Source organism: Schistocerca serialis, chromosome 11, assembly GCF_023864345.2.
Source record: "Schistocerca serialis cubense isolate TAMUIC-IGC-003099 chromosome 11, iqSchSeri2.2, whole genome shotgun sequence".
Taxonomy (NCBI): domain Eukaryota; kingdom Metazoa; phylum Arthropoda; class Insecta; order Orthoptera; family Acrididae; genus Schistocerca; species Schistocerca serialis.
This window is the reverse complement of record NC_064648.1, coordinates 149,220,369-149,245,853: the sequence shown is the minus strand read 5'-3', so window position 1 is coordinate 149,245,853 and position 25,485 is coordinate 149,220,369. Positions and strand designations below refer to the sequence as shown.

General features: G+C 38.9%; 1 protein-coding gene across 1 annotated transcript in view; it reads right to left on the bottom strand.

The window, feature by feature from the left end:
* Positions 1-5,195: 5,195 nt before the first annotated feature.
* The window catches only part of LOC126426562 (uncharacterized), a 74,762-nt gene continuing 54,472 nt past the window's right edge, over positions 5,196-25,485 (bottom strand). Inside the window, exons 5-8 of the mRNA XM_050088461.1 lie at positions 16,305-16,432; positions 15,067-15,242; positions 10,213-10,421; positions 5,196-6,981 (exon numbers count right to left, since the gene is read on the bottom strand). Coding sequence (XP_049944418.1) covers positions 5,480-6,981; positions 10,213-10,421; positions 15,067-15,242; positions 16,305-16,432 — 2,015 coding nt within the window. The 3' untranslated portion in view covers positions 5,196-5,479. The remainder of the gene's footprint in view (positions 6,982-10,212; positions 10,422-15,066; positions 15,243-16,304; positions 16,433-25,485) is intronic.

The following is a 25,485-nucleotide window of genomic DNA, read 5'->3' as shown; positions in this document are numbered from 1 at the left end:
TCTGGATGATTGACTGATCTGGGCTTGTAACAATAACCAAAACGGCCTTGCTGTGCTGGTACTGCGAACGGCTGAAAGCAAGGGGAAACTACAGCCGTGATTTTTCCCGAGGGCATGCAGCTTTACTGTATGATTACATGATGATGGCGTCCTCTTGGGTAAAATATTCCGGAGGTAAAATAGTCCCCCATTCGGATCTCCGGGCGGGGACTACTCAAGAGGATGTCGTTATCAGGAGAAAGAAAACTGGCGTTCTACGGATCGGAGCGTGGAATGTCAGATCCCTTAATCGGGCAGGTAGGTTAGAAAATTTAAAAAGGGAAATGGATAGGTTGAAGTTAGATATAGTGGGAATTAGTGAAGTTCGGTGGCAGGAGGAACAAGACTTCTGGTCAGGTGACTACAGGGTTATAAACACAAAATCAAATAGGGGTAATGCAGGAGTAGGTTTAATAATGAATAGGAAAATAGGAATGCGGGTAAGCTACTACAAACAGCATAGTGAACGCATTATTGTGGCCAAGATAGATACGAAGCCCACACCTACTACAGTAGTACAAGTTTATATGCCAACTAGCTCTGCAGATGACGAAGAAATTGAAGAAATGTATGATGAAATAAAAGAAATTATTCAGATTGTGAAGGGAGACGAAAATTTAATAGTCATGGGTGACTGGAATTCGAGTGTAGGAAAAGGGAGAGAAGGAAACATAGTAGGTGAATATGGATTGGGGGACAGAAATGAAAGAGGAAGCCGCCTGGTAGAGTTTTGCACAGAGCACAACATAATCATAACTAACACTTGGTTTAAGAATCATAAAAGAAGGTTGTATACATGGAAGAACCCTGGAGATACTAAAAGGTATCAGATAGATTATATAATGGTAAGACAGAGATTTAGGAACCAGGTTTTAAATTGTAAGACATTTCCAGGGGCAGATGTGGACTCTGACCACAATCTATTGGTTATGACCTGTAGATTAAAACTGAAGAAACTGCAAAAAGGTGGGAATTTAAGGAGATGGGACCTGGATAAACTAAAAGAACCAGAGGTTGTACAGAGATTCAGGGAGAGCATAAGGGAGCAATTGACAGGAATGGGGGAAATAAATACAGTAGAAGAAGAATGGGTAGCTTTGAGGGATGAAGTAGTGAAGGCAGCAGAGGATCAAGTAGGTAAAAAGACGAGGGCTAGTAGAAAACCATGGGTAACAGAAGAAATACTGAATTTAATTGATGAAAGGAGAAAGTATAAAAATGCAGTAAGTGAAACAGGCAAAAAGGAATACAAACGTCTCAAAAATGAGATCGACAGGAAGTGCAAAATGGCTAAGCAGGGATGGCTAGAGGACAAATGTAAGGATGTAGAGGCCTATCTCACCAGGGGTAAGATAGATACCGCCTACAGGAAAATTAAAGAGACCTTTGGAGATAAGAGAACGACTTGTATGAATATCAAGAGCTCAGATGGAAACCCAGTTCTAAGCAAAGAAGGGAAAGCAGAAAGGTGGAAGGAGTATATAGAGGGTCTATACAAGGGCGATGTACTTGAGGACAATAGTATGGAAATGGAAGAGGATGTAGATGAAGATGAAATGGGAGATACGATACTGCGTGAAGAGTTTGACAGAGCACTGAAAGACATGAGTCAAAACAAGGCCCCCGGAGTAGACAATATTCCATTGGAACTACTGACGGCCGTGGGAGAGCCAGTCCTGACAAAACTCTACCATCTGGTGAGCAAGATGTATGAAACAGGCGAAATACCCTCAGACTTCAAGAAGAATATAATAATTCCAATCCCAAAGAAAGCAGGTGTTGACAGATGTGAAAATTACCGAACTATCAGCTTAATAAGTCACAGCTGCAAAATACTAACACGAATTCTTTACAGACGAATGGAAAAACTAGTAGAAGCCAAACTCGGGGAAGATCAGTTTGGATTCCGTAGAAACACTGGAACACGTGAGGCAATACTGACCTTACGACTTATCTTAGAAGAAAGATTAAGGAAAGGCAAACCTACGTTTCTAGCATTTGTAGACTTAGAGAAAGCTTTTGACAATGTTGACTGGAATACTCTCTTTCAAATTCTGAAGGTGGCAGGGGTAAAATACAGGGAGCGAAAGGCTATTTACAATTTGTACAGAAACCAGATGGCAGTTATAAGAGTCGAGGGACATGAAAGGGAAGCAGTGGTTGGGAAGGGAGTAAGACAGGGTTGTAGCCTCTCCCCGATGTTGTTCAATCTGTATATTGAGCAAGCAGTAAAGGAAACAAAAGAAAAATTCGGGGTAGGTATTAAAATTCATGGAGAAGAAATAAAAACTTTGAGGTTCGCCGATGACATTGTAATTCTGTCAGAGACAGCAAAGGACTTGGAAGAGCAGTTGAATGGAATGGACAGTGTCTTGAAAGGAGGATATAAGATGAACATCAACAAAAGCAAAACAAGGATAATGGAATGTAGTCTAATTAAGTCGGGTGATGCTGAGGGAATTAGATTAGGAAATGAGGCACTTAAAGTAGTAAAGGAGTTTTGCTATTTGGGGAGCAAAATAACTGATGATGGTCGAAGTAGAGAGGATATAAAATGTAGGCTGGCAATGGCAAGGAAAGCGTTTCTGAAGAAGAGAAATTTGTTAACATCCAGTATTGATTTAAGTGTCAGGAAGTCATTTCTGAAAGTATTCGTATGGAGTGTAGCCATGTATGGAAGTGAAACATGGACGATAAATAGTTTGGACAAGAAGAGAATAGAAGCTTTCGAAATGTGGTGCTACAGAAGAATGCTGAAGATTAGATGGGTAGATCACATAACTAATGAGGAAGTATTGAATAGGATTGGGGAGAAGAGAAGTTTGTGGCACAACTTGACCAGAAGAAGGGATCGGTTGGTAGGACATGTTCTGAGGCATCAAGGGATCACCAATTTAGTATTGGAGGGCAGCGTGGAGGGTAAAAATCGTAGAGGGAGACCAAGAGATGAATACACTAAGCAGATTCAGAAGGATGTAGGTTGCAGTAGGTACTGGGAGATGAAAAAACTTGCACAGGATAGAGTAGCATGGAGAGCTGCATCAAACCAGTCTCAGGACTGAAGACCACAACAACAACAACAACAACAACATGATAAAAGAGTTGTTCTAGTAAATTATTATACACTGCCTTATGGATATTAAAAATTAAATATATCTTCTAATGTAAAGAAAAAAATTCATATCACATTCCTTATAGAAATGGAATAAATTAGTTGCATTCTACATTGTCTAAGTCTTTGGCTATAGAATGATAAACTTATAAAAATAACAAATAGGCTTTAATGTAATTTTGTAGGGAAATTATTAATTGGCAAATTAGAATTCACTATTTGCTTTACCATCTTAGAAAAGAGAGAATCGGAATTTTCCATTTCCTCCCATATTTTTATATCTGTTTCCTCATAGCTATCAAATTATTTTTCATTTTCTTTTCTGTAAATTCTCTTTAATGCTCTAACATGTTTGGTGTGATCCTGACTTCTCAAGTGTTCTGTAATTAATTATGGTTTAAAATATGCTTTGCAAGTAATACATTCAACTTGTTTCTCTCTTGGACTATTACTTCTTTCGACAAAGATGTCAAATTGAAATTCATCCCATACATTACTCATATTTATAAAGATTCAAAATTTAAAAGATTATTAAAATTTTGTTCTATATAAATGACACTCTACTGAAGAAGCTCAGTAATGCAAGCAATTCTAATCTGCTTAAAAAGATTAGTGAGCTTGATGTAAATGAGTGTTATTATATTACTGATTCTGAATATTTAAAAGCTGTATACAGTGATAGAATTGCTCTTGAGCTCGATAATAAATTTAAAATTACTTTGCCTGAAAGGTTCAATAAAATAATAGATAACTGGGACTTCCAATTTATTAAAGACAGAGAAATTAAACTAAAATATACAGGAATGAAAAGAACTAAAAGTAATGATAACGAATTTCATGACCTGGAGTTTTTTGTGTAGCTGCAGAATTTTAGTTGAAAATTTTTGTTTTTTATGGTTTGCATCCATTTATAAAAATGTTTAGTAAGTAAGTGACTTGTGTGTGCAGCCTAGCTGTTTATAAGAAATAACTGTTTGTAAGAAAAGGACGAAAATCATTAAATCATCTGCAACTGCGTTCAACGTACCCACTTACTACTAATGGGCGATTTTTTATTGATGACAAATTAAACGAAATTAGTGGAAAACTTGTGCGCTTTTAGTTTAACTTCTGGCACTTTTTTTTCCATCCACAATTCTATTTGTACAAATAACATTTTAAACAACTTTCTTTCTTATTTAAGATTACCACACAGGGTACACATTAATTTCTGATGACTTCTGCAGTACCTTCATGTATCTCTCGCTCAACAAGTCACCAATCTGTCTCTCAAACTCCAGACTCCAATCCCATGCAACACAGCTTCTTTTAATGGTTTGCATTCATATGAAAACGCATTTTACACTTACAACTAATTATCAGTGTCCTTTACTATAACATCTTCTGCCAATTTCTCGATTAGAACCTCCAATCAGCCCAACTAATGCTTTTAGACGCTTATCGACTCACTACTTCCATTCAAGAGTCTCAATGTCTCTTTTCCTCTGATTTCACATTGACATTAATTTTCCTTGGCATAGTTCTTGAAATACAAATCATATACACGCACAGCTTTTACACACATTTATAAAATTTGCATGTTTCTCATAAGATAAGTGATGTTAATAATTAATTGGATATGCATATAAATATACTGTCAATGAAAAATTCCGTCTCAAACTGGAGTGTAATGCTGTACAATATCATATGAGGTGAAAGCCATGAAAAACTGCCAAAAAAAGGTAATTCCGAGGAGCAATCGAAGATCGAATCTCAGGCTGTTCCATTTGCAGTGGGGCAAGAGACAAGCCATGACTCTGCAATTAATAATGTACTAAATGATTACATAGTTCGAAAAAATTAGGTAAATACTCAGGTCTGTTAACAGTTTAATATGAATCACGGGAAAGGACTGAGATACCAGTACATCCACTATAAGTGTACATTAGTTTGCCTTCACTTTATATAACAGTGGTTACAATAATTTACAGTAAACAGGAAGTTCTTGTATCGTTTTCGTCTTTGACAGACGTTAGATATAAAATGTCTTTATTTAAATTCTATAGTTTCGCCATATAACTGGTTAGAAGAAGCAGAGCAAGAATTTTCCTCTTAATTTAATACAGAATCAATTTCAGTCAGTAAATACTTAATCACAGTGCATTAAAATACGCATAGAAACTCTGGCATGTACAAATAAGGATTAAATGAATTATATAAAGAACAAATTAGAAATCTGAGGCACTGGTTGTACCATATTGGTCACAGTTAATGTTGCCGTATTGGCTAGATTCTACCTTTATACGCTCTACAATGAAGACAGTCCTTCGAGGAGAGCTCTCACGGCAATTACAACGATGCTTCTGCAGCCAGAGGCCGTTCATTCCTCCTTTTTGCCAGATTTCTCTCAGCTGAAGAACACAACTCCTGCCCTAAACTGACGATTTCTGGATTCCAACATGCTAGTATTCTGTACTTGAGAACAGGGAGCGCTGTTTCGTTACAAATGAAAAACACAAACAGCAGTGGTCCTTGCATCATTGTGGCAATATGCACGTAGTACACAATCTGTGCTATGTCTTGTACCTGGTGGAAAGCAATTCTAATGATTATACCAATCCCACTTAAGAAAACGGTCTTAACTGACAGGTAAACGAGTTGTTTCTTCGAGCCGAGTTTTGTGTTACTGGAAATACTGAGTTTACGCATGGATTTTTTGGTACGCAGGTGCATGCATCCAATCAGTCCGAGACAAACCAAATTGAAAATTATCGACAATGAAATCCCCGTGAGGTATACTATCCGGCTGTGTAAAAGAAAATATTTGCTGGTACTTTCCATAACTATACTTGCTGTGCACACTATAGTCCAGGTTATTAGCACACACAGCACCTGACGACAGAATACTTTTCTCGCTTCATCAGGTAGCAGGTCGTTAGGTAACCTGAGATGGCGAATGCATGCGTACATTTGGTAGCAGAACGAGTTTAGCCAGATACAGCTGAGAAGTGTGAGGGCGCTATCGATTAGTACCATCGTAGATAAGTCGGGGACACCTGCCACACGATACACGATCTCAGAACACAGGATCTGGACTATACCCGTAATCTGAAAGGACAAGAATATCATACCGGGCAAATTACGTAACTGGGGAAGGTACACATACACTCCAGCAGTCAAAATGCGGAAAATGATGTTCAGTCCTATAAATGACATTTCTAGAGGTTTTAAGTCGTCAATTTTAAAATCTTTGTATTTCAAAGTGGCACTGTTTAAAGTGTCTTTGTAACGCAGCGTTCTCTCCGTTGGTTTTCCGTACCATTTGTGGTTCGTGTCACCCCACGTTGCATTGGCCGTCGTCGTGTACGATCCATTTGTGTAAAATCTGACGACACACAACTCTGGCGGCGTAGAGGAAGAAAAATCGCGACACTTCAGCAGCAGAATAGCTCTGGAGACAGAGCAGATGGCGTCTGTGGCGTTCGACTGCAGGCAGGACTGATTGTCAGGGCTGTCGAAATAGCAGCGAGCATCATGGACAGACTGTACCACACTGAATGGGACGTCCTGGCAAATGCCCAGTGAGTTGACAGCCATCCAGGCTAAGAGGCAGAGGTTGACGTTCGCCCTCTGCGTGTAGGCCAAGTAGCTGGTGACGGGTATGTGGGGCGACCTCTGCACCACGTCGTCCCACAGCTGCTCGCGGCACCGCTCGCGCTGCTGGATGGTTTCCGGTGGCAGGTCTTCCAGTGGACAGCTGGGGTGGTCCAGGGCGTCCGCCAACAGCTGCATGCAGCCAGTCTCCACTGAGAGCGTGGCGCTGCTTTTGTCCTCCAGCCGCCACTCCTCATCTGCAAAACAGTTGCAGCAAGCAGGTGGTGCTCATGGACTTACCGTAGCTCAGCTCAGACTCTCCTTCAGGCGATAATATTGTGTCCTTGTTTAATTAAACAATCGATGGGCTGTAGTTAAAATAGGTCACAACCAACAAATATGCAGGGTATTTACCTTAGATGATTTAAGGTCTAATGTCAACATACATTTGGGAATTCAGGATGACAGACATCAGATATTCATTGAATGACTAGCACGAAATTAACTTCATCCATAGGATATACAGGAAGTCTCCCTGCCCCTCCTGACCTTGCAAAGTAGCGGAAATTATCAAGTTTTATTGATATCCCTGCTTTGAAGCTGAAACAATGATTGCTGTCAGTACTGTATTGTTTCGATTCAGTGTTACATTCTTTGAGCTGTGAATACAAGGCAAAACAAAAGCAATTTTGATTACCAGGCACAGATAAGACCTAAGAAACCTAATGATCATCAGTAACACACACGTTAATTTGACAAACCGAATAAGATACCTCTAAACAATATTAGACAAAAAACTATTACTGAAATCACACAGTCAGACAAAAAGCGCAAAACTTATGAGACTGATATATAAGATATTTCATCAATAACAAGTACTTAAGTGAATGTGCTACAGAGTTAGGACTGTCCTAGTTATACTATACGGGTGCACGGTGTGGGGTTACACAGCTAAGACCAACGCCAGAGCCCTTCAGATTCATCAAAGTAGATGTTTCAGATTAATTTTAAAAACTCTCAGGTCGGTGCCAACGACAGATTTCCATCAAGAACTTGAAATGGATACATTCCAGGACTTAATAAAAAACGCATACACGACAAATTTTTGAAGAAGTAGAATTATTAAGACCAGCTACATGCCACCTAGACTGCACTGACATAATCGCCCCTGAAATATGGCACAGTATGAAAGTTCAGAGATCGGTCTCAGAGGACCCACACTAACTTAGTACAAGGAAGCAAATACTGCATGTGTAAAAGTTGAACACAAAAGTAAAAAATATTGAAACACATAGTTTTTGCATTGATCAGAACCTAGGAGCATATGCTTTTAAGTTATTAGTGCAGAATACTTCTCTGTAGATCTCATCTAGGAAACTTTCTGCTACTTATGAGATATCTAGAAGCATTATTGAGCTACCCATCAGACAAGAAGAAACAGTGGTTTGTGGAGATTTAAATGTAGATTTCTTAAAAGATTTGCACACAAGAAGGAGCTAGAGTTATTATTTAGATGATTTAATCCAGTATCAATTCTTAAACTGATGTGCACTAATATAATGGGACACTGATTCACATTATTTTTATGGACAGTTTTCAGGCAGGAACAATTAATATGTAATGATGCAAAAAGTTAATGGAAATAATATGGCGCCTTACAACATTGAGGCAGATTCATATAAAGCTTTGAGGCAGTTCTTTAAGAGGAAGTTAAAAGGGGGTATGGTATGAGATATATATAGAAAAAAATGCTAATGTGAGATTCAGTCTATTCCATAGGAAATTTGAGTCAATATATTAAAGTTACTCTCCTAAAAAGTATCGAGAAGATCCACTAAAAAACAAGTAAACCATGAATAACCAGCAGTATTAAAAACTCATGTAATAGGTGCTAAATTTAGCTTCGCTGAGGTTGTTTGGTAATAGTTAGTTGCTATGGAGGAGAGAATAGTATGGAGTAAGAATACTTTCCAATACTTTGTTTAGTTCATAGGAAATGTGGTGTTAGTTTCATACAAGTACACCAATCCCATAGTTTCTTGGCCTCTACAAGGGTACAGACGTCTCGCTATAGCGCCATGTGAGACTGTCTCTGACTCTGCTGTAGAGGAAGGATTGGTAGAGCTGAGGGAATTTCGGTAAGAGGAGTGTGAGTAAGCTTGGCTAAAGGTGTGTTGATTGGATGCATTTCAAAGTGGTAATGGATGGAGACACAGTTGGTCATCCAAGTGTTGTGGGAGGAGTATTGTGGAAATGTTTGGTCATCACTTTCAGTTGGATTGAGGATAGGTGCAGCGATGCACCCAAAGAGGTTGGGTTAGGCAAGTATGATATGCATGATTGTGTTACTTCTAGATTGTGTGTGTTGACATAAGGTAATCTGCTAATCTTGCAGGCTGCCAATGAACTGACTCCATCACACAACTTTGGCAGGAGAGGATCTATTGATTTTCAGGTCTATGGTAGTAATATACATGAAAATTATGTGATTAATGTGAATGAAGAAATCATAGGGTCAGATACAGATTAATGTTAGATTCTTCAGAATACTATTAAGGATGAGGTGCTACAATGGGGATACATGACATGCATCCAATGGCAACCCCTCCTCAGGGATTCTGGTGGGGATTATGTGTCATTTTTAGAGTTATGGATGACAGTTGGATTGTGCACTATGATTGTAAGAATGTTTCATTAATGCATGGATGTCATGTTGAAAGAAGACGTGGCTGAAGAGGATTTTATTGGAGCTAAGAGAACAGACATTATGGACAGGATGTTATGCTGCTGGCATACCATGATGGGTTAGCTGATGATGCACGTTTAGGTGCAGGATTGTGTCTTGGACTAGGGATAAACAAAGGAGGAGTGGTTTTGGAGGTAAGTGACTTACACATTAACATGGAAAAGGAATAGGTCTGTTATCGTTAGCTGGTGGACACTATATATAGGTTTAAGCGACTTGATGTTGCAGAAAACAGTGTTTTTAAAACGTGTGTCTTTGATAGTGGGGATGGGACACAAGTAGTTGTTGAGATGAGAAGAAGGTAAGATCGATTTAGTGGATGATATCCTCACTTTGCATGTATGGAGTGATGACTGTAGATGATGCAAGTGAAAAATCATTGTACATTTCCACACAATTTATTGGGGTGGCTTTGTTTGTAATGGAGATAGGTTGGACGGTTTCTATAATTTTGGGTCTGACAGTCATTACACTGGATGAATTTTTACATCTATATTTTTGTAGCTAGGATTTAGATGATTCTACACAGTGGCAACGACAGATTATCAACACTTGGTTAATGATACGATTGCATATTCTAGGCGTGGATTTGGTAAAAATATGTTGTGTGACGAAGTATCTCACGAAAGATCTAAAGCTGAACATGTCGATAGCATTTTGAAGATCGCTTCTCAAATTAGTAAGTTCTCAACAGCCATGAGTGTACAAACATGGAGTGGGTGCGTCCCAGTGCTGAACCTACCTACAATGCTGATATGAGCTGGAATACGCCAGCTGTAGTACACTCCTTGCTTGAACCAGTGCTCCCGATAGAAGGAGTAAACTGCGTCAGCTAGACCAAACATCTGTGATGCTTTTGGCTGTTGCTCCTCACACTGTGCACTAAAGTCGTCGAGAAATGAGAGGTAAAATTCATGGTGGAACAGCAGCTCATGATTTAGCAGTGGTTTCCTGTAACAAACAAGCTCAAAGCTTAAAAGCAAATAAAGAAAGCTAATAAAATCAGCATACAAAATCATGAAATGTATATGCATTGATGTAAAATTATCCAGAATGTGACTTAGACATTAACATAGAAAGCGAATAGGTCTGTTATTGTGTGCATAAATGAAACTTCCTACCATGTGGAAATAGTATACTTGACTGGGACAGAGACTAGAGCAACATGGTATCACTCCAGGAGCACACATAAAGTAAGCGTTCCAGCTAATGGATCAACTTCGGATTATGAAAGCCCAGCGTGCAGCAGAGGAAATGACTAAAGAAGCAAGAGGCACGAAAGGAAACAAGCTTTTAGGTTTGCAGCATGATCAAGAACAGGATCCAGATAACGCTTATGGGCCTGGCGTTTCTAGGAGCTGGCAGGCCTCCAAGTGTGACTTAATATCAAAGGAGACGTTTCAACCTAATTTCCTGAAAATTACTTTTTTTTCTAAATATTTAACCCATTATCTCAGGAACTGTTACAGATAAGTACGTCTAATCGTAAACTATGTTACCTCTTAGTATACTGCTGCTGCTGAACCACCAAAACATTTCTACCTATGATGGTTTTTTTTTACTCACAGAAACAAACGTGGACTTAAAGAAATGAACACGTCATAAGTAACTAATTATTTGTCCATATAGTATGATTCTGGCCCTGTAATCAGCAAAGGAGTGAAACTATACTTCCCAAATATTTCAGATCTCTATCTGTCAAAGGTTCTTAGATAATGGGTCATCAGTATTGCAAATCAAATTTAACACTGTAGGTACAGAATGTACATACTGCCCTTAAAAGTGTGACGTGTTATTATGAATTGGGGCAAGTGTCGTTTAATATATGGGTGCTGTTTTATTTTGAATTATGGCTGGTATCTAAAAGTTAATGGGACGCATTATACCAAGAATCCTGGCTAGATAAAAGCGGGGGGTTTGGGGGGGGGGGGGGAGGTTGTAACACCAAAATCGATATTCACTGGACTCTGAAATACGAAAATGCAACACTAACAGAAAAATTTTCGGAGCCTGTTATACAGTGGACTCTGAAATACGAAAATGCAACACTAACAGAAAAATTTTCAGAGCCTGTTATACAACAAGAGCCATGGATACATATGCCACCACTTTGTTAATTTGTCACAGGAAACCGACACTGCCACTGCCTTCATCTCAAATTATTAGTTGACTGCTTTATAACCACATGAAACAGTTATGTGTTTTATTATTCAATGATAAGTCAGGGTTGTGCAGAATTTGTTTTCAGCAACCATACTTTTTCCTTAATCGTTTACCTAGACAGTTTCTACCCCATGTGCTATGACATTTCCGAATATCCGATTTTAATGAACTGAAAAGTAATTGTTTTCATTCCTTACAATTAATAAACTTTGTGAAGTAGTAAATTTCATAACTATTCTGTGGGCCTTATGTTTGAAGTATGCCAGATATTTTTTATATAAGGATAGTTAAATTGCAAAGTGATGATGTAAAGTGTTTTTCATAAGTGATGTTCTTATAGAAATCCCAGTACTGTATCAAAGTTACATGAATAAAACTGGGATCCTTCACAATAGTTTACTAGCTAATTAAATCAAAACGCCAGCACCAGGTTTAATTACTGTGCAGGTTTCTATATAAGAGTGTTTACCTTTTCATCCACACAGTTAAAAGTATTTCTCATATTGTGGATTAACTGAAACTTTTAACTTTGGTCTGAGTCAGTTTATAGAATAGTTTCTGGGTCCCCACGCCAGTTTTTGTGGAAGTTTTGTTGTATACATTGCAATAAAAGTGCTAAAGAAGTGCAGCTGTCATTCTTATAACTTGTGTGTTCTATAATAACTGATTCACTACTATGGCACAAGCTGTGACAGATCTACATATCACATGTTTCATTGCAGCTGTATAGTACAACGAATTGAATGCTCCTTGATGATACAAACAGCAATTAGAATAGAGAATCCAATTATCTGAATACAATTCCATTGACAGTATTTTCCAATAATGAAACGGACATGGGATCCTCATTTCAAAGTTAGTGCTCCACTGATAATAAACTTTAACTTGTAATCATCATTAGCTTTCTGCTTTAACATTAAGGCAGTATGTATTAATGAGAGTCAGTTGTAGCGAAATATCTGGCGACTGTTCTATTCACATAACTGCAATTTACTTATAATTAACAGAACCTTGGTTCGAATTCCGTTTGTTCTGTTATTGCCTTTTTTCAATAGTAAACTTCTCAAGCAACGAAACTCAGTCTTATACCTTACCCACTAAGCACAGTCACTATGATTTCCCAATCCATTCAGAGGAGTAATATTATGGGAGTCTTGTTAATTTGGTAAGAACCAGTAGTGTCGTACTTTGCTCTTCTCGTGACAGGGTTATAACACTGTCAGGTAAAGCGCTACATGATATTTTATTAAGAGATGTTTGTAGTATGATGGAGACTTACTTTGGCACGTTAATATTTCAAGAGAAAGCATTGTTCAGATCCCTATTTTTTTACACTGATGTACTATGTGCGCGATGTAGGGCGAAACCTTCATTAAATTCTCCTGTTAAGCACAACAAAATTGATACATTCTTTTGAATCATGCAACTGATAACGCTAAGGCTTCGCTGCGATCATTTAGTGATGATTCACATTACAAGAAATTGTAATTTAACATATGCAGTCTTATATTTCTTCCTGAGAATCAGTTCTGAGCATTTTTTATTGTCTCAGAGATGATCTGATGGCGAGAATAAGGAAAGGTGGCAAGTGCATAGAGAGAGATCAAACAGAAGATTACGGCAGAAAAAAGTGGGCACTTATTAGAATCATACATTGAACACTTCACAAAACCGTCCAAATAGTGCACAAAGAGAATCATGAATTAAAATCGGTTCCAAAACATACATGTCTGTTGTAAAAAAACTTTTTTAGGCTAATACCATCATCATCACTTCACTAGAAGGCTGGGGAGCAGATTTAAGGAGACTCCAACTAGTGTATGGTTCTGCATCATGTTTCGTTCAGTCATTCACACAAGGGAAGCTACAGGAGTTTCAGCACAGAACTACAGTATTATGCCAGTGGAAGGGAGGGGGAGGGAGGGGGGCTTCACAGAATGAAAGTTGAATTCAAACCGCCACCAAAAAGTTACCTTAAATTCGACAAATCCTGACTCACGAAAGTTTCTTCATGCATGCAGTGGTTTGTTTCACTCGAAGTTATTCATCGTATTAAATAAACAGTTACAATTAATAAACAAATGATTTGACTGCACATGACTGAATGTCCATATAAAGGACAAGTACAGCACACAAAAGAAATAAGTGTAAAACTGCAGTAAATTCAACATAAAACAGGTGCAAATGTTACAAGAAAGTCGCTGAAGGTGACTAATTTACTGAGTACCCAAGATCTCTAATGACTTTACCTATTTTGAACAAAAGCGTAGGTGTAAATCACTCATGGATCAGGGGAAATCACACTGAGATCAAAAAAGCAATTACTCCGCGGGTCTAACACTGCAGAATAAAATATATTGGGTATCTAGCTATATAACGGTCGTGTTGAAGACACATAGTCACCTGAAGACCAGAAACAAAGTGCAACTAGAAGTTCACAAATCACGCCCCGATCTTACGAAATTTAAGCCAAAATACTTCCTAACATGTACTTGAAATAAACAAAGTTATTCCGGAAATAAATGTAGCATTTAAGCTTCACAAAAAGCGTCCGAGATTATCTTAGCCTACGTTCCAAGAAACAGTGGTACTTACACGCGAGCGACAGCAGCAAGAGTGTTGGTACTGTCGGACAGCGGTGGTTCACTGGAGCGCCCAGTGGTGTTCCCGTATGGTGGGAGATCTTCCCGTTTCCTGAATGTAGCCAATCGCACACAAGGAACACTTGGAAAAGCTGAACGGGCGGCACGTTACACTACAGAATGGACCCAAGGAAGGTTCGTACAACGTCCGACATGGAATACGTCTCTCTGAAAGAGGCTGCTGACTTCGAAATAAAATAGGGGAACTCCAGCGCATTCTTTTGCCAAGCGCTTAGCCACTGCTCAACCAGACAACAGCAAAACATCAACTGCGTTGTACAACAATGAAGGATGTATTTTAAATATTTAGATGATGTAAATTCTGTATGCCAGGCAGATTGCAAATGAAGTAGTGTGAACAGTTGAAGAACAACTGCAATACTGAAGCACTTTATTTAAGTAAGTAAACCAGAAAATTTTAAGGAAGACGATTTTAAATTCAAACTCACCCAGGTGTTGATACTGGCATCTTTGTCGCCTTAAAGGCATTCCTGAGTAACGTCAGTTCACCCAGTCGAAACTCAAAGGTAACTAACGGTCACAGTCGTTATAGTGTGTATTCAAAGCAAACCTGATTTGGATCTTCAGCCCCGCGCTCATGGCGCCTGACGCGAAATATGAACAGAGATCAACTTTCAGACGTAGAAACAGGTCTACTAACTTTCGTTTATGCCGCGCAACTCCTTATTGGTGTTGCGATTTGTTTCCATCAATGTACGTCCCAATGGCTAAAACGAAATAAACTTTCACCAATGAGTACAAGAAATATTTGTACGTTCGCTGGCTCATACCTGACTATGTACCTCCCAGGGCTCTTCTGGTCTTCTTCCACCTTGTAGTTCGTTATCTGCTCGCTGATGGACTGCACGTCCTGTACCCAGCCCCTCAGTCTCGTGTGCAGCATGTCTGCCAGCCGTCCCATGTTCTCAATCCATTCGTGGAGTCGTTGGTCATTCGGGTGTGTATCCTGAGACACGAAGAAAAGAGTTAAAATAGCTTTCATCACTTCATAAAGAGCAGCCAGTTCGGATGTTGGCTGAAAATGACTTACAAGTTCGTGGAACCTTCCATCGGTAATGCTGGAATTCAAAATGGTGTTAGCCCACCCTTAGTCTTGATGACAGCTTCCACTCTCGCAGGCATACGTTGACTCAGGATTTGGAAGGTTTCTTGGGAATGGCAGCCCATTCTTCACAGAGTGCTGCACTGAGGTGAGGTGTCGATGCAGGTGTTCTATAAGATTCAGGTCTATCTATTTTATCAATCCGGCAGCCATGTCGTGCCGGGCGTTAGATTTTCGTCACCTGACTTTTTGCTAGTCTTATTTCCACGCCTGCTTCTCCAGTCATCACCTGGCAAGTATTTATTTATTTTGCAATATCTGCTCACTATCCTCCCATATGATCCCATCGACTGCATATGCTATAGTTTTCATATTATCTACCGTCGATCCTTGGCGATTTTCCTTACTGTGTCTTATATGGAAGCATCAGTATCAGTGCACAAGGAGGTATTCTTGCGGTCCATTATTTGAGTACTGTAGCTAGGCTGGTTGCTTAATCCCTGACTGCCTCCTTCCACCTACTCGTTAGAAGTAACACATTCCAATTAAGCAGATCCGCAGTTGGCGAGATAAAATACGCAACTGGAGAATCTAGACCCATTTCCACTAGATATGTAACCAAGAGACTTGGGATTGCAAAGTAGTACCTAATAGGAATTTCCAAGCTCTGTTGGGACAGTTCTGGGGAAATACGAAAAAACTATGCCGACGACCTATCCTGGTCAGTTTAGAGGTTGCCCTCTTTGTGTAATAAGCCCATGTGGATCCCAAGCGTAAGGGTGGGTCAGAGCTCTTGCAGAGAGGTAACATTACAGTTGGACAGACAATGACCAGGACAGTGTAAGGCATATAAATCAGGAAGTGGACTCCAAGAACTGACCACTTATGCGAGGCTGTGTGTGTCATTCTCTGGCAGCTCGTACATAAGACACAGCTAAAAAAGGACATAAAAAAAACATCACTTACCAGGTGTTCGAATGCGAGGGGAACGAAGAGTTGAGAGATGTGCTTCACACCAAGTGAGAACAGCTGCGCCTTCTCTCGCCAGTAGTTGGAGGCGTGTTCTTGGTAAACCTTCATCTCGGTCAGCAACTCTGGGCAAGGAGAGAGACGAAATAGTAGAGAACAGTCACATGCATCAGGTTTCCGTAGAAGCACAGCTTTCACTTTGTGACTACACCAGCTTACAGTTTGTATCGAAATGATATTCACTTTTTGAAACTAGATCAGCACTCAACTTCTGAAATGGTAAGAGTTGCAGCAGGGATACCTTGACCCAAAGTTACCAGACTCATACAGCTGGGATAGAGCAGATAAGGCATGAAGAGGTCGTGTTGGTGAACATTTAAGGGAGGACCGATGTGTCTGCAGCTTCATGCCTACCAGACAGCAAGCAGTCGTGGCCCGGCACCAGCATCAACCATTGCAGACAGCTTAGATGGCAGCAAGCCCATCAACCAAGTGACGCGTGGCTCACATGTTACTGAATATCCCAGACGGCAACCAAACGGCCTGAATTGTTGTCGGCAGAATATTCGGCAGTCGCCACGACAGGTGTCAGGTTCGCCAACGGTAGCGTGTGCACATCTACGACCACAGCTCTTGTACTGTGCCCACTATTTCACCTCCACGTGTCACGTGCCCACATGTAGATCGTGCGATGCGACCTTATTTACGGCGCTGCGACCTTATTTACGGCGCTGCACAGCCTCGGATTTGCAGTCCACAACGACATGTCTACGGATCGCTGACAAGTCGTCTGGGCTTTACACTGACCACTACTGCGGCTCATCAGTCAGAGACTATCCTGGGACCTCTAGCAGCCTGATCTCAGACGTCACCCTGTCTGCCGACCTCGGATCTTCGTCTACGATGCTACATTGACCCGGCAGCAGCCTTCACCATTTCACACCGTGGCGTGGCACCTATCACAGCAGACCACCAGGAATTTGGTATTCTAATGTGTCGTAGTGTTCTAGTAACCAGATACAGTTAGTGCTCCTCGTGAGACAGTACCCAGTGGTTGTGATTCAGCCCTACGTGGCTTACAGTGTACTGGACTTACGAGGCCTCAGGAATTCCATACAGTGGTTTGATTGACAGATATTTTTGTGTTTTTGTAACTAGGCTCCAAACAAGGAGAAGAGAGGCTTTTGTGTTTTCATCAATGATTCTTTTACTCACAGTCTACCTAGGTACCAATTCTTCCACAGCGAACCCGTATTGAGTCATCCCGACAACGAACATGATTTTAATAGTATCGTTCCAGCCCTCAACGTTCTTCATACATTGCCTAGAAGTAGAGGTAAGTTGAAGAAATTGAAATACACAGACAGCTCAAAGATCACCGTCACAACCTTATCGACAATCAGACAGATTTAATACATAACATAAGGTCATGGCGTCAGTTGCTTATTCTTCGAAACTCTTTTCACAGTAATGTTTTACATAACCTCAATTTTTGTAACTTTAGCATAAAACTCTCTCTTTTTATGCAAGTTACCCGAATCCTTCAGCAAAGGTAAATCTATTATGTTCACAACATCTCTCTCTGCCTTCTTCCAACTCATCAAGTCCGCCTCTCTTCTCAACCACTTTCCCCCCTTTCCCCTGAGCTTCCCTCCCTCCATGAAATACCAGTTCGAAAACACGGACCAGAGTTGCATATCACAATATTTTGATGTGTGGTTCTGATAGCAGTTGGTAACTAAGCTACATAAGTAAATTCTACATTTATGGACAATACTTTGTTTTTCTGAAGAATAACAGACTGTATGTAGTCAACTGGGACCAGAAACAAACTATACATCAGAACTGTTTTAAATATTAATGCCGATGGTGTCATCTTGGTGACGAATTTGTCAGCTGTAATAAAATGTCATATATTTAGTTTGTTTTTGCCCCAATAACAGTAACAGCCATGAGGATGTATAATTTGTCTATTTGACGTAGAGTTACTGACATGTATGAGATACAGCAATTTGTACAGAATAATGAGTAGCTCAGTTTTTTATGTGAGTGGGTCTTATAACGGTTTCAATGTGTTGTACTGTTAAATATGAAAACGAGAGAGAATCATGTATACACACACTCACACACACACACACACACACACACATTTTTATATTCTCTATATTTAGAATGGAAATTAAAGAGACCTTTGGAAATAAGAGAACGACTTGTATGAATATCAAGAGCTCAGATGGAAACCCAGTTCTAAGCAAAGAAGGGAAAGCAGAAAGGTGGAAGGAATATATAGAGGGTCTATACAAGGGCGATGTACTTGAGGACAATATTATGGAAATGGAAGAGGATGTAGATGAAGATGAAATGGGAGATATGATACTGCGTGAAGAGTTTGACAGAGCACTGAAAGACCTGAGTCGAAACAAAGCCCCCAGAGTAGACAATATTCCATTGGAACTACTGACGGCCGTGGGAGAGCCAGTCCTGACAAAACTCTACCATCTGGTGAGGAAGATGTATGAGACAGGCGAAATACCCTCAGACTTTAAGAAGAATATAATAATTCCAATCCCAAAGAAAGCAGGTGTTGACAGATGTGAAAATTACCGAACTATCAGCTTAATAAGTCACAGCTGCAAAATACTAACACGAATTCTTTACAGACGAATGGAAAAACTAGTAGAAGCCAACCTCGGGGAAGATCAGTTTGGATTCCGTAGAAACACTGGAACACATGAGGCAATACTGACCTTACGACTTATCTTAGAAGAAAGATTAAGGAAAGGCAAACCTACGTTTCTAGCATTTGTAGACTTAGAGAAAGCTTTTGACAATGTTGACTGGAATACTCTCTTTCAAATTCTAAAGGTGGCAGGGGTAAAATACAGGGAGCGAAAGGCTATTTACAATTTGTACAGAAACCAGATGGCAGTTATAAGAGTCGAGGGACATGAAAGGGAAGCAGTGGTTGGGAAGGGAGTAAGACAGGGTTGTAGCCTCTCCCCGATGTTGTTCAATCTGTATATTGAGCAAGCAGTAAAGGAAACAAAAGAAAAATTCGGAGTAGGTATTAAAATTCATGGAGAAGAAATAAAAACTTTGAGGTTCGCCGATGACATTGTAATTCTGTCAGAGACAGCAAAGGACTTGGAAGAGCAGTTGAATGGAATGGACAGTGTCTTGAAAGGAGGATATAAGATGAACATCAACAAAAGCAAAACAAGGATAATCGAATGTAGTCTAATTAAGTCGGGGGGTGTTGCTGAGGGAATTAGATTAGGAAATGAGGCACTGAAAGTAGTAAAGGAGTTTTGCTATTTGGGGAGCAAAATAACTGACGATGGTCGAAGTAGAGAGGATATAAAATGTAGGATGGCAATGGCAAGGAAAGCGTTTCTGAAGAAGAGAAATTTGTTAACATTCAGTATTGATTTAAGTGTCAGGAAGTCATTTCTGAAAGTATTCGTATGGAGTGTAGCCATGTATGGAAGTGAAACATGGACGATAAATAGTTTGGACAAGAAGAGAATAGAAGCTTTCGAAATGTGGTGCTACAGAAGAATGCTGAAGATTAGATGGGTAGATCACATAACTAATGAGGAAGTATTGAATAGGATTGGGGAGAAGAGAAGTTTGTGGCACAACTTGACCAGAAGAAGGGATCGGTTGGTCGGACATGTTCTGAGGCATCAAGGGATCACCAATTTAGTATTGGAGGGCAGCGTGGAGGGTAAAAATCGTAGAGGGAGACCAAGAGATGAATACACTAAGCAGATTCAGAAGGATGTAGGTTGCAGTAGGTACTGGGAGATGAAAAAGCTTGCACAGGATAGAGTAGCATGGAGAGCTGCATCAAACCAGTCTCAGGACTGAAGACCACAACATATTTAGAATGATTATATTGTAACATCAGTAACATATTTAACTAATTCGTTATAGGTGTTATACAACTAATGTTACAAGTGCAAATCAAATATGCCTTCCTCAATAAACATTGTACAGACCATGGAATTGTATTACTGCATTTATACATATGCCTTACATATTTACAGTACCTTATATATATTACATGAAGCTACACATAATGATCTGTAATTAATGTGAAGTATCACACCACAAACTTTTATCTCAATTTTTTGTTTAGTTGTTTTACCAGAAAAGCTCAAGTACAAGCATTTTCTGTATCACAACTTCCCATTTGCTATCCTGACAAACTAAGTCAGCACCCCTCTGTAATAAGTGAGATGTTGAGCTCAGAAAGAGGAAGAGGTGCTAGCATTGTGCAATGCATAGCTTGGGGGTAAGTTTTCTAGAAAAGGAAAAAAGAAGGAAAAAACATAATGTGAAGGTGTTATGTGGAATGTTGGATGTTTTATAATCACTATTATTATTTATATGCATAAGATTTTTTTTACCAAACCCCTTCTCTGTTCCATCTAAGTAATCTTTCAATGTATAAAATGTATTGCATAACAGGTACTTTTTAGTTACCTTTTTAAAAAGTGTATTTTTGCAATTTCTTTTATCTGTTTTGGTAATTTATTGTACAGTTTTATTCCTGGTAGAAAATGCTGTTTTGAGTTTTATGTTTATTTTTCTTGGCAAATGTAATATGACTCCAGCTCTTGTTCTATGGTCATATACAGAACTGTTTGTGCAGTTATTACCAATGTTATCTTTGATGTGTACAACTGAATGGTAAATGTATTCACATGGAGCAGTTAAAATCCCCAGTGTTTTGAACAGATCTTTGCAATGAGCTCGACTACCATTTTTGGTTATGATTCTTATGGCTCTTTTCTGGAGTATGAAAATTGTGTTTATATTTTGTGCATTTGTTCCTCAAAGAAGAATACCATAGCTAAGAACTGAGTGTACTTATGAATAGCATGTAACGAAAAGACACTGCATGTTACATACTGATGATGGGATTCTAAGGGCATAACACACTGATGACATTTTGTTTGCAAGTACCTTTGTGTGTTCACACCCCTTCAACTGAGAATCAATATTCATTCCTAGAAATTTTGCATTTGTTATGCAGTCTATAGAGGTGCCATCTACATTTAATTTAACATTGTCATTCTCCCTCTTCAAAATTCATGGTATTAGTTTTCTTTATGTTCAATGTCACTTAATTGCTTATTGACCAATCATAAACTTCCTTGTGAACTTCATTTGCTTTCTCTGCAAGTTCCCTTGTTTTCTCAGTGACTGTAATTTTGCTGTCATCAGCGAAGATAATTTTTTCACCATGAGTAGCGCTACTGAGAAAGTCATTGATGTATATTAGGAATAGTATTGCTCCTAATATGCTACCTTGCAGAACCCCTATATTAATGTATTTTGGTTTTGATAAGTGTTTTACTAAATGTTTAGATCTATTTGAAGTATGTGTTATCTCTACTCTTTGTACCCTACCTGCTTGGTATGATCGAAACCAATCATTAGATACCCTCTTATTCCTAATGTTTCTAATTTATTTAATGGAATCTTGTGGTCAACTGTATCAAAGGCCTTAGAAAGATCCAAACATATGCCTGTGACACACTCACCTTTGTCAAGAACATCAAGTACAACTTCTGTGAATTCTGCTCTGGCTGACTCTGTAATTTTGCCACTTTGGGAACCAAACTGTGATTCACTTAAAAGAGTGTATCTGTTCAAGTAATTCATTAATCTGTCTTTCATAATTACTTCTATTATTTTTGAGAATGGTGACAGCGGGGAAATGGGCCAGTAGTTTCCTTTGTCTTCTCTGTTACCTTTCGTAAGCAAAGGTACAACTCTTGCCCGATTTAACTGCTCTGGAAATGTCCCTGATGTGAAGGATTCATTTATTATATTTGTTAAGGGGCCTTTGTATAATCTCTATGCATTGTTTCAGTACACACATTGGTACTTCATCTAAGCCTACTGACTTTTATTTCTTAATTTTTGAACAGTTGTATTGACTTCATTCTCTGTGGTTGGAAGTAACATCATTGTATTTAGTGCAACATTATTTACAGGTGTTATATTTATTTTGGGGAATTTTTGCTGTAACTTCTCTGCAATACTTGGAAAATGCTCATGTACATAGTTTGCTAAGTGCTGTGGATCATTTATTACCTTATCCCCATCCCTTATCAGTAAGTTATTATGCATTTATTTGCCTCTCCCCATTTCCTTTTCTATAACATCCCAGACTGCTTTGCTTTTATTCTCTGCATTATATAATATTTTGTCATTAAATGATATTTTGCAGCAGTCAGCACCTTCCTATAGATCTTTTTGTATCTATGATAGAAATTTAAGCATTCTGAATCATTGCAACTCTGTTTCATTGAAATGAGGTATTTAAGTGTTTGGTAGGAGTTCTTAATACCTGCTGTTATCCATCTGTTGTTGCGAGGTGTTGATACAGACATGCATACTTTTGGATATGCCTTTTCAAAGTTTATTTTCATTTCTGATAGATGTCGTTTGTAGGCTTTAAGTTTAGGGAATGATTCGATGCCTGATTTTATTGTTGTTATTTGACAGAGATTGTCTGATAGTCCGAGATCTTTTAAAGCCACATCACATTTTTCCCTGTCCTAATTTGTGGCCTCATGGTCAATTACTGATGCAGTCATTGTAGTAACTCTTGTTACACTATTTACCAATACGGACATGGCAAAACTTTGAAGGATATTTATGAGGGTGCTACTGGATTCATTTATGATATTAGTGTTAATGTTAATGTCCCTGCACAGAACTATGTTGACCTTTGTACTTCAGACTTCATCTAGAACTTCTGTTAATTTATTGAAAAAAGTGTTCACACTACCACTGATAGATCTATGCATACCTAAATTGATTAATTTCTTGGTGATGTCAAGCCCTGTTAATTCAATAGCTGGTATTTGAAAGTGTTTGTCTTCATTTGCTGTACTGAGGTCATGTCATGATTTGAACTGTGTTCCTTTTCTGATATAAAGGCATGATCCTCCACCCCTTGAAGTAGCTCTGCAATGAGAGATTGCTCTTTCATATGATGATAAGACTACATGTTGGATTTCTGTCTCACCAGTGCCCAGTAACACAAATTACTGTGCAGTTCAAAGATTGGAGCTCAACTTCTAATAGTAGTATTTTATTTTTTATTGATTGCATGTTTTGATGGAGGATTGTTAAGTCTGTGAAATGCCCCATGTTACTTTTCCAATTGTTTGTTTTTCTTTGTGACATCTGGTATGTGTGATATTTGGAGTGTTAAAATCTGTCTTGTGAGAGACTTTTTCAGTATTTTTTAAAGTGTATGGATTTGTCCTAAAAAAGACTTATTTTTCCTGCCCACGGCAACAGGCATTTGGCTATGTGTGGGCCAAGTCCGTCCCATCCTCCCCCCCCCCCCAACTCCTATATACTTTCATTTTAAGACATCATCAGGTTGAATCTTTGTAGACAAAACGCGATACCAAGATATTGAGGAATTATGAGCTGCGTTTGGAGTTCTCTAAAGTTGCAGATACTGTCATAATGAATTCCACAATAGGCAGTTCATTCGAAGAGGAATAGAATCTCTAAAAAGGGAAATCACAGAAATGGAACAGAAAAATGTAGGTACAAGGAAGGTAGCTGTGAATAAAACTTGAGTAACAGAAGATACACTTAAATTCATCGATAAAATATAGAAGTATACAAATGCTCAGGAAAGGATTACGAAATAAATGCGAAGTGCAGGGATTTCAAAGAGAAAAGCGACCTCGAAAAATGTGAAAAATTGAAGCAGAAATGGTCATCGGAAGGATGGAAAGCATGTATAGAAAAGCCAAAACAACTACGACGAAATTCAAAGCAAATTTGCAATATTAAGAGTGCTAGAGGAGTTCCACCATTGAAACGAAGAAAGAGAGCGGATAAGTGTAGAGTACAGTGAAAAGCTCTATGAGAAAGGGAACCATAAGGGACCCAGTATGAAAGTCAACACAGAGCTTTGGACGACTTGCAACCAAATTCGGAAAAAGGCATTGGGAACATTCCTTCGAAATTTTGAAAATCATTGGAGGAAGTGAAAACCAAAATACTATTAAACCTGGTTTGCAGAATCCGTGGATCTAGAGGTACACCATCAGACTTTCGCAGAAACCAGTCATATAATTCTGAAGACAGCAACTCATGCACCTAAGTTGTTAACAAGAATAACATACACAGAAGAAGGAGAAGAAAACGAAGAAAATGCTAGATGACGATCAGTTTTGTTTTACGAATAATATAATACTGAAAGGATGACGTGGATAAGATTGGCTGATGACATTACCGTAAACAATGAAACGCAGGGTCTGTTGAATTGAATGGTCTAAGGAGAATACATTATAAATCTGAAGGAAACCAAAGACAGGCGAAAGCTGCAGACATGAAATTAGCGATAAACTTAACATCTAAACTGGGGAGCACAAAAGAGATGAAGTAAACGAATTGTGCAACCTTGTAAGCTAAATAGCACATGACAGACGAATTAAGGAAGACATAAAAAGCAACCTAGAAAAGGTAAAGAGGCCATTTCCGAACAAAAGATGTCTACTAGTAACAAACATTGGCCTTATTTGGGTAAGATGTCTCTAAGAATGTACAAATACATTTGGAGCACAGGATTTTATGAAGGTGAATCATAGAATGCGGGATATCCAGAAAATATGAGAATCTAAGCGTTTAAAAAATGGTTTTACAGAAGAATGTTGAAAATTTGGAAGACAGATAAGACAAAAAATGGAAACGATCTGCACAGGATTAGGGAAATAAAGGAGCATATGGACAACACTGACAATCAGAAGAGACAATAATTTGTTCTTGGTCTTGTATTCTTACTGTCCCCCCTTTGTTCTTGTGCATATTGTTTATTACTCGTATTTACTTATAGCTTACTCCAATTTTTCTCAGAATTTAGGACAACTAGCACCATTTTACATTGTCGACCCGGTTTTCTCCGTCAACAAATCCTATAAATAGATCTTGCTTCTCTTAATTCTTGCCCACATTATCAACTCAAAAGTCAGAACTGCCTCTCTGGTGCTTCCATCTTTCCAAAAGCCAAACGGCTCGTCATATAGCACATTATCAATTTTCTTTTCCATTCTCTTTTTCATTATTCTTATCAGCAGCGTGGATGCATGAGATGTTAAGGTGACTGTGCGATAATTCGAGCACTTACTTGAAC